The sequence below is a fragment of the Prunus mume genome, linkage group LG2, assembly GCF_029339155.1.
Source record: "Prunus mume cultivar Tortuosa linkage group LG2, ASM2933915v1, whole genome shotgun sequence".
In the NCBI taxonomy this organism is placed as follows: Eukaryota; Viridiplantae; Streptophyta; class Magnoliopsida; order Rosales; family Rosaceae; genus Prunus; species Prunus mume.
The window spans coordinates 37,677,958-37,694,063 of record NC_142699.1 but is presented as its reverse complement, the minus strand read 5'-3'; the positions used below and the strand labels follow the sequence as shown (position 1 = coordinate 37,694,063).

The 16,106-nt window shown below is 36.7% G+C and overlaps 1 protein-coding gene across 1 annotated transcript; it reads left to right on the top strand.

The window, feature by feature from the left end:
- The first annotated feature begins 4,471 nt into the window (after positions 1-4,471).
- LOC103322801 (small ribosomal subunit protein uS9) lies at positions 4,472-5,167 on the top strand. Its single transcript, XM_008224735.3, has one exon. The coding sequence runs from the start codon at positions 4,565-4,567 to the stop codon at positions 5,000-5,002; it is 438 nt and encodes a 145-aa protein (XP_008222957.1). The 5' UTR covers positions 4,472-4,564; the 3' UTR covers positions 5,003-5,167.
- The last annotated feature ends 10,939 nt before the right edge of the window (positions 5,168-16,106 follow it).

The following is a 16,106-nucleotide window of genomic DNA, read 5'->3' as shown; positions in this document are numbered from 1 at the left end:
TCCAAAAATTTATCTGAAATTTGAATTTTGAAATTCATTCGAAATTTGAACCCAAAAATCTTATCCGGTAATTTTATCCAATTATGAATAGTCTTGACACATGTAGGAACCCGGAAATCTTATCCGAAAATAGTATCCAAATTAATTATTGAGGTAAAAAGATTTGTGAAAAAACAAAAAAATGAATAGTAATGCCCTTAGCCATGACAACGGGTCGAAACACAAAATACTATTTGCAAGGGCAACCACTATTCACGTGAATAGTGGATGCCCTATCTCCCCTTGTCATGCCTAATAGCACTTCCGAGCCCACTGGGCTCGGGGAGGGGGAAGAGCCCAAACGCCATTCGGCAACAAGTCGCCTAGGCAATGTGGGGTCCACTTGCTGGTGGCCAAGGCGGTGATGTCGTGAGCACAAATATTTTTTTCTTTCAGCTACCACGTGGCTCGATCTGGTCCTTCCGATTTTGAATTTTCATCAAATCCAACGGCCTGGAATTTTCAAGGCAAAATTATGAAAAAATTGTAAAAAATTTTTAAAAAACCCCAAAAAATACTGAATTTTTTTATATAAATACCAATCCATACTCTTCACTTTTAACAACAAATTCACTTTCTACTCAATAATTTTTTCACTTTCAACTCTAAATTTTTTTCACTTTCAAGTTTAATTATTCACTTTCTACTCAATAGTTTTTTCACTTTCAACCTAAATTTTTTTCACTTTCAAGTTTAATTATTCACTTTCTACTCAATAATTTTTCACTTTCAACTCTAAATTTTTTTCACTTTCAAGTTTAATTATTCACTTTCTACTCAATAATTTTTCACTTTCAACTCTAAATTTTTTTCACTTTCAAGTTTAATTTTTCTCTATCAAAGAAACTATTAAATAAAATTCCTTTTTATTCAAAACATTCCATACATAAAAAAACTAACCACAACCAAAGCATTAAATATATAAAAACAAACAAACCACAACCAAAGCATAAAAAAACCAAACATAACTAAACATAAAACATAAACATTAAAATCTTAAAAATGTTCTTCACTTCACTTCATTCACCGTCATTGCCTTTCACCGCCCATAAATGCTCCATTAAGTCAACTTGACGGCGTTCATGAATATATGAAGATTGCATCTCCGTATATCGATCAATCATACGGTTTATGAAAAGACCATATCTAACCAACGGTTCATGCTCCACTGGTCCTCTATTTGGCCATATTGGTTTTTCATAAATTCGGGTCAAGGCCGTGTTCATGGGATCGGGTTCGTACACCTTCTTCAGCTTCGTAATCATACTCATCCTCCACAATCATGTTACGAAGGATGATGCATGTCATCATGATGCTCCTCAACACCTCCACATCAAACATACGTGCCGCACCCCTAATGATCGCCCACCGAGCTTGGAGGATACCAAAGCACCTCTCCACATCCTTTCTGTAACCCTCTTGATATGTAGCAAATAATTTTTGCTTTTGGGTTCGGGGATGCGAAAGTGATTTCACGAATGTTGTCCACTTCGGGTAGATCCTGTCAGCTAGATAATACCCGATTTAGTATACGGTATTATTGACTTCATATGTGATTTTTGGGGCTTCTCCTCTCAAAACATCATTGAACACCGGAGATTGACCCAGAACGTTTAAGTCATTTTGAGATCCAGCAACTCCAAAAATGGCGTGCGGACCCATGTATCGAAACCTACAAGCGGCTTCAAGGATGATGCTTTTTGGCCTTTCGATTTCCGTACTCACCCGCTAAGCGGTTGGGCAATTCTTTCATTGCCGGTGCATGCGTCGATGCTACCAATCATTTCAGTAAATCCTCTCCGTTCGACTTTCTGCAGAAGTCGTTGCAGTCCTGGCGTGGGTCACCGCAGTAGTCCACAGTGTACTGAGTTTCGATTGCATCACAAAATCTAACCAAACTCTCCAAGGCAGTGGACTTTCCCATCTGGGCAATCTCATCCACCTAATCAGCAGATGCACCATACGCCAACATTCGTATATGAACTTTTGTGAGCCAAAACACCAGCACAATTTCTCTTTTAAACAAAGTATTCATCATAATTGCAAATATCATGCATGATTTTATTGAACAAATGTTGTTGCATTCTATACCTCCCTCGAAAATGAACATCAGAGTCAGAGATGTTGGGATAAAATAATATTCCATAAGATTCTTACCCCGAGAATGCCTATGTGTCAACATTTAGGGCACGGCCTTCATGTGAACCACGTTGCTCTGGTTTTCTTCATCAAGCATGGCCACAGCCATGACAAGTTGCTGATCTAGATCTCTCTGCGCTCTTTTGCTTGATGCTCGTCTACGCCTTCTTTCTCTTATTTCTCGCTCTTGCCTCTCCAAGACCTCCTTCATGTCTGACATTGTGAATGGAAGATGAAATATGAAATCTAAAATATGAGAACTGAAATTTTTGAGAAGATGTAGTGTGAGAGGTTTGTGAGCTGAGCCTTTGTTTTATAGAAAAATTTAGGTCGATAGACATGACACGTGGCGCAAGTTGATAGGGTGAAAATATTATCCGAAATTTGAAATTCAAATGAAACGTATCTGAAATGTGAAATTCAAATGAAAAGTTGAAATTTAAATGAAATTTATCTGAAATTTGAAATTCAGATGACACGTAGCGCAATTTTATAGGGTGAAAATCTTATCCGACATTTAAAACTCGGATGAAATTTATCTGAAATTGAAATTCAGATGAAATTTATTTGAAATTCAAATTCAAATGAAAAGTTGAAATTCAAAGAAATTTATCTTAAATTTGAAATTCAGATGAAATTTATATGAAATTTGAAACCGGAAATCTTATCTGAAAATCTTATCCGAATATTTTATCAAAAAATCTCATCCGAAAATATTGTCCAAATTAATTGTTTAGGTAAACAAATTTGTGAAAAAAACAAAAAAATTGAATAGTACCCCTTTGCCATGGCAACTGCTGGAAGTGCAATTTACTTTTTGCAGGGCAAACACTATTCCGTGAATAGTGTCACCTAGCCCCCTGCCATGGCAAGAATCCAATTGTTGGAAGTGCTCTAAGGGTAAATGGGTGGAGTTGCTCTAAGGGCAAGACAAGGGTTGTTACTAGTGGCAACCCTTGTAAAATGCTTGTTGTGTTTCCACCCATTGCCATGGCAAATGACAAATACTATTCACTTTATTATTATTTTTTACTTAAACGATTAATTTGGAGAAGATTTTCGATTGCCACGTATCAATATTTATTATAAAAATTAGAATGAATTTTTTGGATAAGATTTTCTATATGAGATTTTCACATGGGATTAATTTTATTTATATGTATGAAATTAATAATAATAAAATTGATGGGTATGTATTTAAAAAAAAAATTTGAATTTTTGGATTTTAAAAAAAAAAATCTACGTTCTTGACATCAGCTAGCCCGGCACGAGCTCGGGCACGTTTTGCCTTTGGGCTGCCCGTTACATGGGACCCACCAATTGCCAGCTGAAGCCCATTGGAACTCGCGCCTAAGGCTTGGGCCCCCTCATGCCTAGGTAGTTCAAATCGCTGGAAGTGCTCTAATGTGTTCTGTTTAGAATATCTAGGAACTTCAGCAGAGAGGCTAAAACGTTCCACAACTAAAATGATATCGATTCTTTAATGTTATGTCCCACACTAGATGAGTGACCATATAGAATGTATCCTCAGGTATTATTCGCTAAATGTATCCTCATGTATTGTTCTAATCCTAATGTATTAAATTACTATATCACAAACAAATAATTAAACATTCGACCAAAAAAAAGGTCAAAAAGGAAAAATTTATAACCTAATTTTCACAAAAATTTAATAAAAAAAGAAAGAGAAGATGACAGAAGAAGAGAAAAGAAGTATATTGAAGAGTGTAAGAGATAGAGATGGATATCCGGAGAAAAGTGAAGAGAATAATCTGTGGAGAAGATAGCAAAAAAGAACCCTATGAAGAAGAAGATGAAAATGGTGTCTAATTTTTCACGTGAATATGTGTGTTCTTTTTCTCTAGCTTGTAATTAAGTGTGTATTATCTAAACTGGGGTATATGAGTTATATTAGTTAGTAAAGTAAGGAGAGTATTAAAAACACAACTCATTTAAAATAGTAGGTATTAAATAATACAAATTGACACCAGACACCTAACATAGACTATTTACTCTTATCCATAGTTTAATACAATGTAACAAACGTACACCAGTTTCGCAAACCAAAAAGGGCCTAATGGCTAAGACTATTTACAAATGGGCTATTTTAGCCAATTTCGCAAACAGAAAAGGGCCTAATGGCAAGAACACCACAGGTGTTAGCAAATAATCGAGTTGCACGGACGATACATTTTCCTCTGGGTGACCATCTCACTGTTGTGTCACAAAGTAATCAGAGCCGTCCACTCGATCAAAAACCCTAATTCCCTCGCTCATATATTATTTCCCAAACTCTCTCTCGCGCCTCTTCGAGCTCACAATCACTTACACACAGAGAGCCACCAAAAGCCCTAAACAAGGAGATCCAAAACCCAGAGCAGCAACCATGGCGACCCCAGCTATAGAGTCCGTTCAGTGCTTTGGCCGAAAGAAGACGGCGGTGGCAGTGACCTACTGCAAGCGGGGGCGCGGCCTAATCAAGATCAACGGCTGTCCGATCGAGCTGGTGGAGCCTGAGATCCTCCGGTTCAAGGCCTACGAGCCGATCCTTCTGCTCGGACGACACCGTTTCGCCGGCGTCGACATGAGGATCCGTGTCAAAGGTGGAGGCCACACGTCTCAGATCTACGCAATCCGCCAGAGCATCGCCAAGGCCCTTGTGGCGTTTTACCAGAAATATGTGGATGAACAGAGCAAGAAGGAGATCAAGGACATCTTGGTCAGGTACGACAGAACTCTCCTCGTCGCTGATCCCAGGCGCTGCGAGCCCAAGAAGTTCGGTGGTCGCGGTGCCAGAGCTAGGTTCCAGAAGTCTTACCGTTGAGAGATACTCAGCTCACCTTTTTTCCATTTATGTTATTTACTGTCATTTCCAATGATCTTATCACTGTTTTGGCTTAATTTCTAGTTTTGAGTTTTGTTATGGATTTTTGAAGTGTTTGGTAAAACCTTGGTTTGGATATTTATGCTTAGTTATATTTTCATGCTATTTTCAGGAAAGATTTAATCTTTCTTGGGTTCTATCTATTTGTGGTGTTTGATTCTTAGTCATTGTTCTATTCACTTGAATGGGTTTTTAGTGCCCATTGCCTTTTACTTCATTTGGTGTTCAAATTCAAAATGTTATCTGAGCAACTGATAACATGATCTTTTTTAGTGAACCCAAATGCCTTATTGAGCTTACCTTGCTGTTCATTGTTATGGAATAACAATTCAATAATTTCATAGAACCAAACCTGGAAAATGTTTCTCTTGGTCATGGAGTTTGTGCCTTAAAGTTCAAGATTGGCTCTGATAGCATGGTTAGGCTAGTTGGAGTAGCTTAAGGTTTAGGCATTTCATTTGATCTTTGCCCTAGAACAAATTGGAAATGCATTTGACTATCACAATTCAGAACCCTGGCCTTAGGTTTTGCAGTCTTGGATGATGGATAGCAGGCTTTATCTGAGTCTTTACATGGACTCTGAGTAAGTTGCTTATTCCGTTTGCCAAATGCTCTTTTTCAGACAATGTAAAATGCAGTGTTTGCGTTCTGTGTTAAATGTGATGTCCAACAGACAAAGTAATTCTTGTCAACTTCCGGAAAACACTTTATTAGATGTCTAAATTTATGCCTCACCAGGAGGACAACTTACCCCTAAACGGTTTCATATGTCACTCCCTCTGCATCTAGAAATTCCGAGAGAGAGTCGGGGTATGAAATTGAAGTCTGTTGCAAGTATGGAGGAATGATTCTCAGATACTGCATTTTCACTCACTTCGTGTATATAGTTTTCTAAGGTTATTGTCAGTCATTATCTTCTTGTGAAGCTTGGCATGGCACAACGTGGGAGGGTGAATCAAATGGAAGGCAAAACGGTGGGGTGGGGTGGGAAGTTTTGGGGAGAATGAAAATTTGTACATTAATTACGTGGCAGCGTGGTAACCTTTAGATCATTTTGAATGGTCAAGCTCAAAGGTCTTATATAGTCTCGTATGAAAGAAAACTGGTAGAGAATCCCAGATAATATATATTTTCCTTGGCAGTTTCTTCAAGATAATGTGTTTTAGGGGTGCTGAATTTCAAGAAAATGTTGAGGATTGTGTTTTATGCTAGACTAGTTTTGAACTTTTCTTTTTGGGGTGACATTTTTGAAGTTTATATCACACGCCAATTATAATGATTCAAATTTATCCATTGGGTAAGCCTATATGTTTATAATTTTAGCAAAGAACCATAAAGCATAACTTGTTTGTTTCTTTGTTCATTACGAAAACAATTGTTTGTTCGATGAGACATGAGAATTTTTTAGTCAACAACAAATATTGAATTGAAAATTCAGGATTGTGATTGAACCAATTCAAAATCCTTCTCGTTTTAACATCATTTTAATCTGAATTTTGAATTCCAAATTTTCGGAGTGAGGTTGGAATACAAGTCAAACAAAAAATGTAGTGGAGAACTTTGTAATGTGATTTTCATATCCGAAATATGCTGAACAATCACCATATTTTGCAAATACCCTCTGTATTTTTGTTCCACACTCTTAAGAGCAAGTCCAGCACTGCTGGTTTGCCCGGGCAGGAAGGGACCTAGGCCCATCTTTTGGCTCCAGCGCACAAAGGCAAGACCAGGCAATTGATGGGGGCCACAAGTCTGGGCATGCCCAAAGGCAAATCTTGCCTGGGTTTGTTGACATTATTGATGACGTCAGCAACTAAAAAAATCGAAAAAAATACCATAATTTTCATAATATATATATATATATATAAATACCTAGTTCTATTTTTCACTTCTCATGCAAAAATTAATAGTTTAAATATAAAAAATATAAAATAAATAAAATAAATAGTAATTGTCATTACCCTAGCCTTTTGGGGTAGAACCAAAGCAAGCTACCACTATTCACATGAATAGTGGCAGCCTTGCCTTAGCCTTTTAGGGTGGACTTGCTCTTAGGCCATCTCTCCAACCCATGAAGCCAAACCCAAAATATCCCATATTTTAGCCCATTTTGTCTCACAACCCAAGAAAATTTAGTTGGTCAAAATTTGGACAACCCCAAACTTAGGGTCAAATACCAGTCCATTATTGCTTGGACTAGAAAACTTTTTGGTTGAGCTCATTCATGGCTGACGCAACCCATGTGCAAGTAAGATTTTGTGGGCCTTTCACTATTGTTGTGTTGCAGTTGTTGTCTCGCCACGTGGCAGCAGCTGGTGATTCAAACATCTATTTTTTTATTTAATAATTCAAATAGTAACTCAAATAAACGATCCGATTCTAAATCCAAGCTATTTTAAAGGTAAAGAAAAGATCCAACGATTGAAATTTAAATCTAACAATCAAAATAATATTTTTAATTAATTTAAATCAAACCCAACCCTAAAACTTACTCCAAACTCTATAAATATCCACTCATTTCTCAAATAATCTACCAAAAATATTTTTCTATTTCTCAATTTATTTCATCAATCTCCTTTCATTCTTGTGAAGATGTCCACGAAACCTATTTAAGAAGAGTACTATTGGTTGTCAAACACATCATCTTCTTCATTCTCATGCTTCCATAGCATTTCAAGGTTTTAATGGAAAATTGTGGCAATGCCATCTTTTCCTTTATGTTTGGTGATGATTTAGATAATGAAGAACATCATCATAGGGTGCAAGCCATTGTCCACCATACTTCACTAGATAATGAAACCGCTCACCTCCTCAAACATAGTGGGTCGGTAGTCGGTCATGAGTACAAGAACCGTGAGACGGAAGATCACCATCGCAATCTCAAGTCCGACTACTTCGTTGAAAGGCCACATTTTAATACTACGGACGTAGGCAGTTCCAAATAGTTGTTTTAATCTTGAATGATGTTGTCAACCAGCCATATTTTCACCCCAAAAAAAAAAAAGACGAGCTTGCCGACATTGGCTATCTCATGAGCACAAGTTAACCGATGTCTTTTGTATGCTTGCATGAGGATGTTTTGTAATAACCCAAACTTTAATTAATATTTAACTATTACTTTATTAAGGAAAAATGACAGTTTTGCCCTTAGACTATTTTAGTAATTGAGAAGTTGACTTTTTGACCGGAGAGGATTTTGGAAATTGCGGCACGCTCGATTCCGAGCTGTCGAAGGAGGAAAGGTCTATAAACCAAAAGGACGTAATGGGAATTTTAAAATTGCCGGTGCTACAGTGTTACTACAGTACCCCGGGTCTATTTCTCCTTCTTCCTCGCGAGAGAGACAGATTTTCTGGTTCTCTCTCTCTCTCCGCACAGTCACCTTCAAGCAACGATTTCGTCGCCATCCGAGGTCCGTTTTGAGTGAAATTTGTTGCAAAAGTTTCGTGTCGTTGTCCTCTACGTAACCCAGCTCAGCTCCGACGCCAACCGCAGCGAATCCACCGGAAAACTCGAAGGAAGTTGCCGGTTTTGACAGAATTTTCCAAGCTTACGTTCTCCTTCGATTCTTCACCAAATTGGACGAGTGAGGTATGGTTTTCCAGCTATTTTTCGTAACTTAGCTGCTGGTTGGGTTAGATTTCAGAAATTTTAAGCGTAGAGCGTTCGTTTTACAACTTAAGTTTCAGCCGGTTTTGAGGGTAAGATTCCGGCCACTTCCGGCCACTTTTTGGGGTAGGTCCAAGAACAAAAGTGGTTCCAAATTGGGTGTTTTATCTAAGTTAGGAGTTTGGGCCGGCGGTTTGGAGTTTTTCCGGCCGCCGGAAATTTCTCAAGCCACCCAAACTGCCGGCGCGTGTGGCGGCGCGTGGGCAGTCTGGTGGGGAGAATTCTCAGTTCCAGAATGATCCTAGTGTTCTCACGAGTGTGTAGAAATTCGCGGATCTCAACGGACGTCGTTTGAGTGTTAAGCAGACTTTTATATAGTATGCATTATCCAGTTCAATAGTTTCGAACCGTTGGATCGTGATCACTTTAAAACATGTTAATCTAGACCTTGCCAGGATTGTGTAGGATTCGACGGATCATGAATCGGAGTCCCGGATACTCCGGAATCGCGAACCCTAGGGTTAAGGTTTTAGAATCGTCGATCGTGTGATCGTGACGAATCTAACCGTCCGATCGAAATCAGATTCACGGGACGAATGTCCTAGGATTAAAGGAACGTAATGTGGGCATAGGAATAACTTTTAATTGATGCACGCACTTCTAGAAGCCGGGGGTCAGGGTTTTATTTAAATATTTATACCGAGCAGTTTTATTAATATATTTTATTCTGGTATTTGAATCAGGCATTCGGGCACCAGTTGACCCGCAGGAGGGACCTTCCAAAGGTCCAGCGAGCTCGGACCAACCGTGAGTGGACTTTTTGTTTTCATAAATGAATTTATGCAATTTACTTTCAGTATTTAATCTTAAATAAGTTTTATTCAAAGAAAAGTGTTTTATAAGTGAGACATGCCTTTAAATATTATGATTTGCACGTTGCTGAGTGGAATATCCTTTGTTATTTATCATTTTCCAACAAACTTTGCTTATTACTATTATTATTATTTTGCCACCTTAGGTGATATTGTTGCCTTCGGATATGATGATGTCTACGGACAAGGTTGCCCATTGCCTATTTATATTTGATGGCAAACCAGGAATTGACGGAAATAGAGGGGTACACCTAAGTGGTAGTTTTAAAGATTTTAATGCTTTACAAGATTAATGTTAACCATGAATGTGTTTGGTATATAATGCATAAATACATTGATTTCAGCATGTGTATGATAAAGAAAATGAGTTAGTTTTGTATAATTGTATTTTTACTGTGGGGTTAGTATGTTCTTACTTATTTTCTAAACTTTGTTTTTGGGGTCCACTCACCTTTTTAATGTTTTGCGCCCCCAGGCTGTCGTGCATGCATTCCCTTCCCGTTCTTCCCCATTTTAGGGTTCCTTGGTTCACCACGGTTACCTCCTTTGTTACCTCCTTTGTTTAGATGCTCAAATTGCCTAGAACGTTGAAACGTATTGGTGTATATATTTAAGTACTTGTTCTTTTGAATTAAATTTTAATCAAAAAGGGCAACCAAGTCAATTATGTTCGGCAACCACAGTGTCGATCACAACAGGATTCCAAAGCGGAATTTGGGTGGCATGTTTACAACCGATGAGTATTGTAGATTGGGTGAAAGCACAGGTCTTGAATCACTCCGTTAGTTTTGTTCCGTTGTTGAAGCCGTATATGTACAATGGTACCTTAGGTTTTCAAATCTAGTTGACCTTTACAGGCTCTTTCACAAGGCGAGCTATTGAGGCTTTCTAGGCATGTTAGGAAGTCTTGATTGCATGCACTGGGAATGGAAGAACTGGCCATATGCTTGGACATGCCAATTTACCGATAAAAAAAAGAGCCTAAAGTTGTGCTAGAGGTCGTGGCCTCGTACAACACATGGATATGGCATGTCTTTTTTGGAGCCGCTAGATCCAACAATGATATCAATATATTAGCTCGTTCCCTATTATTCAATGATGTGGTGCATGGAGTGGCTTCCCAAGGTTGAATATATTGTCAATGGAAATCAATACCATTTGGGCTATTATTTGGCTGACGGGATCTACTCCCGTTGGGCTACTTTTGTGAAGACCATCTCTTCTCCTGATAACCCAAAAAAGAGGCTTTTTGCACAAATGCAAGAAGTGTACAAGAAGGATGTTGAAAGAACATTTGGAATATTAACAAGCTCGATGGGCTATTGTTTGGGGCCTGCACGAATATGTTACAAGGATAACCTGCACTTAATTCATGATGACGTGTATAATTTTGCACATCATGATTGTGGATGATGAGTATGAATATATTGAAGAGGAATCTGATGATGAGGATACGTATCCACAACAATCCAGGAAGGCCACAACAAGACAATATGAGCTTGAGGCAAGCATTACATAGGAGTACCACCAAGATAGGCAGACTCTCTGTGATTACATGATTCGTCTTAATAGAGTTTCGATCTCCACATGTGCATTAGAGCCTTCGATATGATTTGACCAATCACCTTTGCAGGAGCCTTGGAGATAGTGAATGAGGTCGAAAATTGTTTCAATCATCCTTTTGTGTTTCAATTATGTTGGGTGTTTTCTTTTGGAATAAAATATTTTTTGTGGAATTTCAATTTTTTTTTAGGTCAAATTGTTAAAAATAAATAAATTATGAAGTTATTTAAAAATATTAAATGAAGAAAAGTTATCCATTAAAAAAAATTTTAGACTTAAACAATTCTTAAATAATTGAATAAAGTTGTGGACTTAAAATTTGAATATGAAGGGTTGGGGGAAAAAACGGTTTGAGTCCGGACAAAACTCAAATAGTTACTTTTTGGAGGGAAAAAATTTACTAATTTACCCCTTAAAACAATAATACCAGTAACCACTACCATTCCAGAAATGCGATAAAATCAAAGCCTAAATTTGTCATTCCCGTTTCCATGATTATTTATTGATTAATTACTTGTATCCTAGCTAAACCCTACTTCCATTCCAACTGTCGTTACTTTCTGCCCAAGAAAAAAAAAGAAAAACTCTAATTTTTTCTATTTTTTCTATTCCAGTTAGCAAAACGAACATAGTATATGAGGACACCAAATCATCAACAAACTCTATTCTTATTTATTGACCATGAGTCGTTGGGACTAAGATGAAGGGAATTCTTGGTAGTTGCTGGTTTGGAAGAAACTTTGTAATCGGATGCATCGATCTTCTATTAATTTTGATACCGCATCTTTTAATATTTTTGATTAAAGGTAAGTATTGTTGATTTGTTGTTACAATTTAATTTACTTGAAATATGTAACTGTATGACGTCAATTGTGATATTTGTTTGTTTGTGTTTTTGTTTTTGGTAAATAATACAATTTTGTGTTAATATATCTTGACTTCTTTGATACAATTCTTATGAACCATCTCTGTGATGAGTTCAATACTTATATAATATTCAAATTTGTTACTAGGGTTGGAGAAGTCGAGGGCTAAGGGAAACGAGAAGCCAACCTTATGGACCTACCCAACGATATCCTCATCGACGTCCTTACAAGACTGCCGATAAAATCACTTTGTCACATCCGTAGCGTATCCAAGACCTCTCTAAGCATAGTTGATAACCCATTTTTTGCTAAGCTACGTTTACGGATAAGGGAAATAAACTTGGGATTTTGACATAACTCAGAATTTCTAAATTGACATGAACCAATTCCCATGTTTGGATAAAAAAACATAGAAATTTAGAAATTCCATGTGGGAAAAAATATGGAATTTGGAGATCATAAATCCCAACTTTAAATTCTATCTAAAAGTCATCATTTCTAAAATCCTAAGAGAGGTAGAGTTTTTAAAAAAGATAACTTTACAAATAAATGTTAAATTCCGTGTTTTAAATCCATCACCCGAACAAGAAACTTTACAAAGTCTAGAATATTAATTTATGTCATTTTAAATTCCACTATTTATGAAATCCTTTGTACTTTTAAATTTTCTCATCCAAACGCAAGTGTTACCTAATCATGTTGTTGAAGTACCTCAACTTATGCTTCTTACTCAAACCTCGACTTTTATTCCAACGCACCGTAGCTGCTTTGCCTTGCAATAATTGAACTACAAAGGCGAGCACGACTTCACAAAAAGCAAGTATACATACACACAGATTTTGTGCAGTCTCCATTATTACGAAGCAGATTTTGCTTTTGGCAACTTGTTTTGCTTTAAAGGGATGGGTAAATGCATATTGGTCAATCCTCTCGGAGGAGAAGTTCTAGATCTAGAGTTGCCAATTAATTACCTTGTTAAAGCTTATGATAAAAAGTGGTACAGTATGGGATTTGATGGTATAACTAGGACTCATAAGATTGTTTGTATTGTTAAAAGTCAATATGCTTTCGGGAGGTTTTTTTGTGTGGCTTACGTTTATATATTGGACATAAGATCGTCATTGTGGAGAGAAATACGCTTAGTTTCCCAGTGTGAGTTTAGTAGCAAGAATGTATCTATGCATACGGAGACATGCATTGGTTGATTTATCGTGATGTGGAGGATTACCCAATCGTATTATTTCTTTCAATTTCGAGAAAGATGAATTTGTTTGGATCCTTTATCCCAATTCATCACAGGGCTTTGGTCATGGTTTGAATCATTTGCTTAACATGAGAGGGTGTTTGGCTATTATGTCATCTAGGTATGCTTCTCTTGAGATATGGATGCTAAAAAATTATGAGAAAAAAAAAGTGGGAGCTAGATTACAAAATTGACAACAAAATGTTTGCAACTGATCTTAGATCAATTGAGACTTGTGGTGAATGGGATGGAAGCATGGCATATTTTTAACTGATAGCTATCGTGATATGTTTTATTTTTGGGACGTAAGAGATAAATCCATAAAATACATCAAAGCTAAAACATTACTCCCATGCATATTCAGTTATGATACTCTTCATTATCTTCATTGGAAAGGGTGGAGGCGAGCGAGTTTGAGCATCTTCAGTTATGATACTAATTGCATGATTTCCTTGAAGACTTTCGGCAATTTAGTTGAAAGAAAATTGCGCAGGGAGACAATTTTTGAAGCACCAAATTATAGGACATGGGATTTTGATTTTTTTTGAAAGAGAAGTCTTTGTAACTTGGAGTTGCAATTTTAAAAATAATAATAATAATAATAATTTACTGTAAACTTTCATGGATGGAGACCCGGTAACTTTGTTTGAGTATCATTTACTGTTATATGCAAAGCATTATCATAATCTATATATATAAAGCAAAAGGCAGAGAATGGTGAAACATTCAAAATACCATAAAATACCCTTGATTAATTCAAACATTATAAATTGAAATTATTAATTAAATGAGGACAATATGGTAAATTCACATTTTTCATATTAACAAAATTAAAAATAAAAATAAAATCATATAATAGGTCATACTTTTATGGAACATAATTGCCTACGTTATCTTTTCTTAATTATAAAAATAAAATAAAAAAGTAAAAAAAAACCAATTGGCACATGCGCGAGCATGTGCCAAGAGGCTAGTCTATATAAAGTAAAAGGCAGAGAATGGTGAAACATTTAAAATACCATAAAATACCTTTTATTAATTCAAACATTAAGAATTGAAATTATTAATTAAATGAGGATAATTTGGTAAATTCACATTTTTTCATATAAAAAATAAAATTAAAAACAAAATCAGATAATAGGTCCTACTTTTATAGAACATAATTGCCATGTTATCTTTTCTTAATTCTAAAAATAAAATAAAACCAATTGGCGCACGCGTGGGCGTGTGCCAAGGGGCTAGTGGTAACTTATTCGTAAGATGGCCTAACAGCTTTTCATCTCTTGTTGATTTTTATTTGTTTTCTTGTTGAAAAAATAATGGTTTTTGTGTTCTTCTGGAATAAAAGATGGATGTAAATAATTGTGTCATTCATTTTCTTTCATGAAAATTAAGGAGTCATATTAATTACGGGTTACCTGTTAATCATATCCTAACACATCTACTATGCAATTTAAATGTACACAACCACCTTATGCTTAGAGGAGCAATAATCCTGCGATTTTGTAGAAGAGTGATATTTATATTGATTGGTGCGATGCACATTGCATCTATCATATCACCATTTTTCAAAGATGTTCAACTATGCTAAATCTCTTTGTTGGTAACAATATTATTAAATGAATATCTTCTCCTCATCGTTGGTTGAGGATGAATTTGTTGAACTTTTAGTATCTGAGCCTATAAATTATTAAAGATGATCACATGTGAAAGGTGACCGAGCCTAAACCCCCAATTAAATTATGTGAATACAAATCTTATGATATAAATACTATAATATGTGAACGTTGGGAAGGGTTTTATCCTTAAAATGATTTTCAACTTCAAGACCTACTTTCACAAGGCAAGTCACTTGTGCCTTATATTTTTGGTAAACTGGATGTGGTAACAGAATGTCTCACCTTAACCATGATTTTTGAGAGGACTCTCTTAATCTGAGTAAGTTCAGGTAGATTGGACAGTAAAACAAGACCTATGGGACATACCCAACTCTCTTATGATTGTCCTAGAGGTCAGTTTGTTTGGAACATACGAATTCCATTAAAAATACAACAAATGATTTCAAACCTGTAATGATTGGTTCCAAACACAATCAACAATCAAGCATTGCCTAAGTGGGAAATATGAACTCTTTGTTGCCAACTTGCTCATTCTCATGCACCCCTCATTGCAATGAGCTTACAATTAGTGCCATTAATCAGTGCTTTTCAGAAAAAACCAGGTTACACCATAATGAACAGTCTAAGGCATACTGCAAGAGCAATTTTCTATATGAAAGCTTGCACATGGGAAGGGACTGCAGGCTTCTACTGATTTGCTGCTAGTACTGTTTCGATACAATCGATTTGCAGTTTATGAAGCTTAGAGTCTAAGAAGCTTCTGTGGGGTGCAAGTACAATGGAAGCTCTGATTTGTAATTCCGGGGTCCTTTTTCCTGTTCTCTCTTTTTTTCTATCTATATAAATTTACCCGTTTTCCCTCTCCTTGGTCACTCTTCTTCGCTCTCTCAAATTCAATCTCAACTAGTAAAACCAATTTTCATCCATTCATTCGTTCATCTGACCTTGTCATTAACTTTTCCCAACACCCACTCAAAAAGTGGAAGCTGAGCAGTACTTTGTCTTGCGCACAACCAAAAAGAACCACATGGATCGCACCACTTGGACTGATCAGACTCCGTCAGCATCGGTCGAAGTCGTTGACCAGGAAGCTGCTGCAACAGACGTCCCAATTTTAATGGGGATGGATCTAGATGTTTTCAACGCTGCAAAAGAAGGCAAAATTGATGTCCTCAGGGGACACGATCCGCAGCATCTTAACCAAATATTGACTCCAACCGGTAACACAGTCCTCCATGTTTATATAGCTTATGCAAGCACCCCAAAGCTCGT

Bases quoted from the DNA above. Each gene is read 5' to 3' on its own strand.
- LOC103322801 (XM_008224735.3), top strand. From the start codon at position 4,565: ATGGCGACCCCAGCTATAGAGTCCGTTCAGTGCTTTGGCCGAAAGAAG.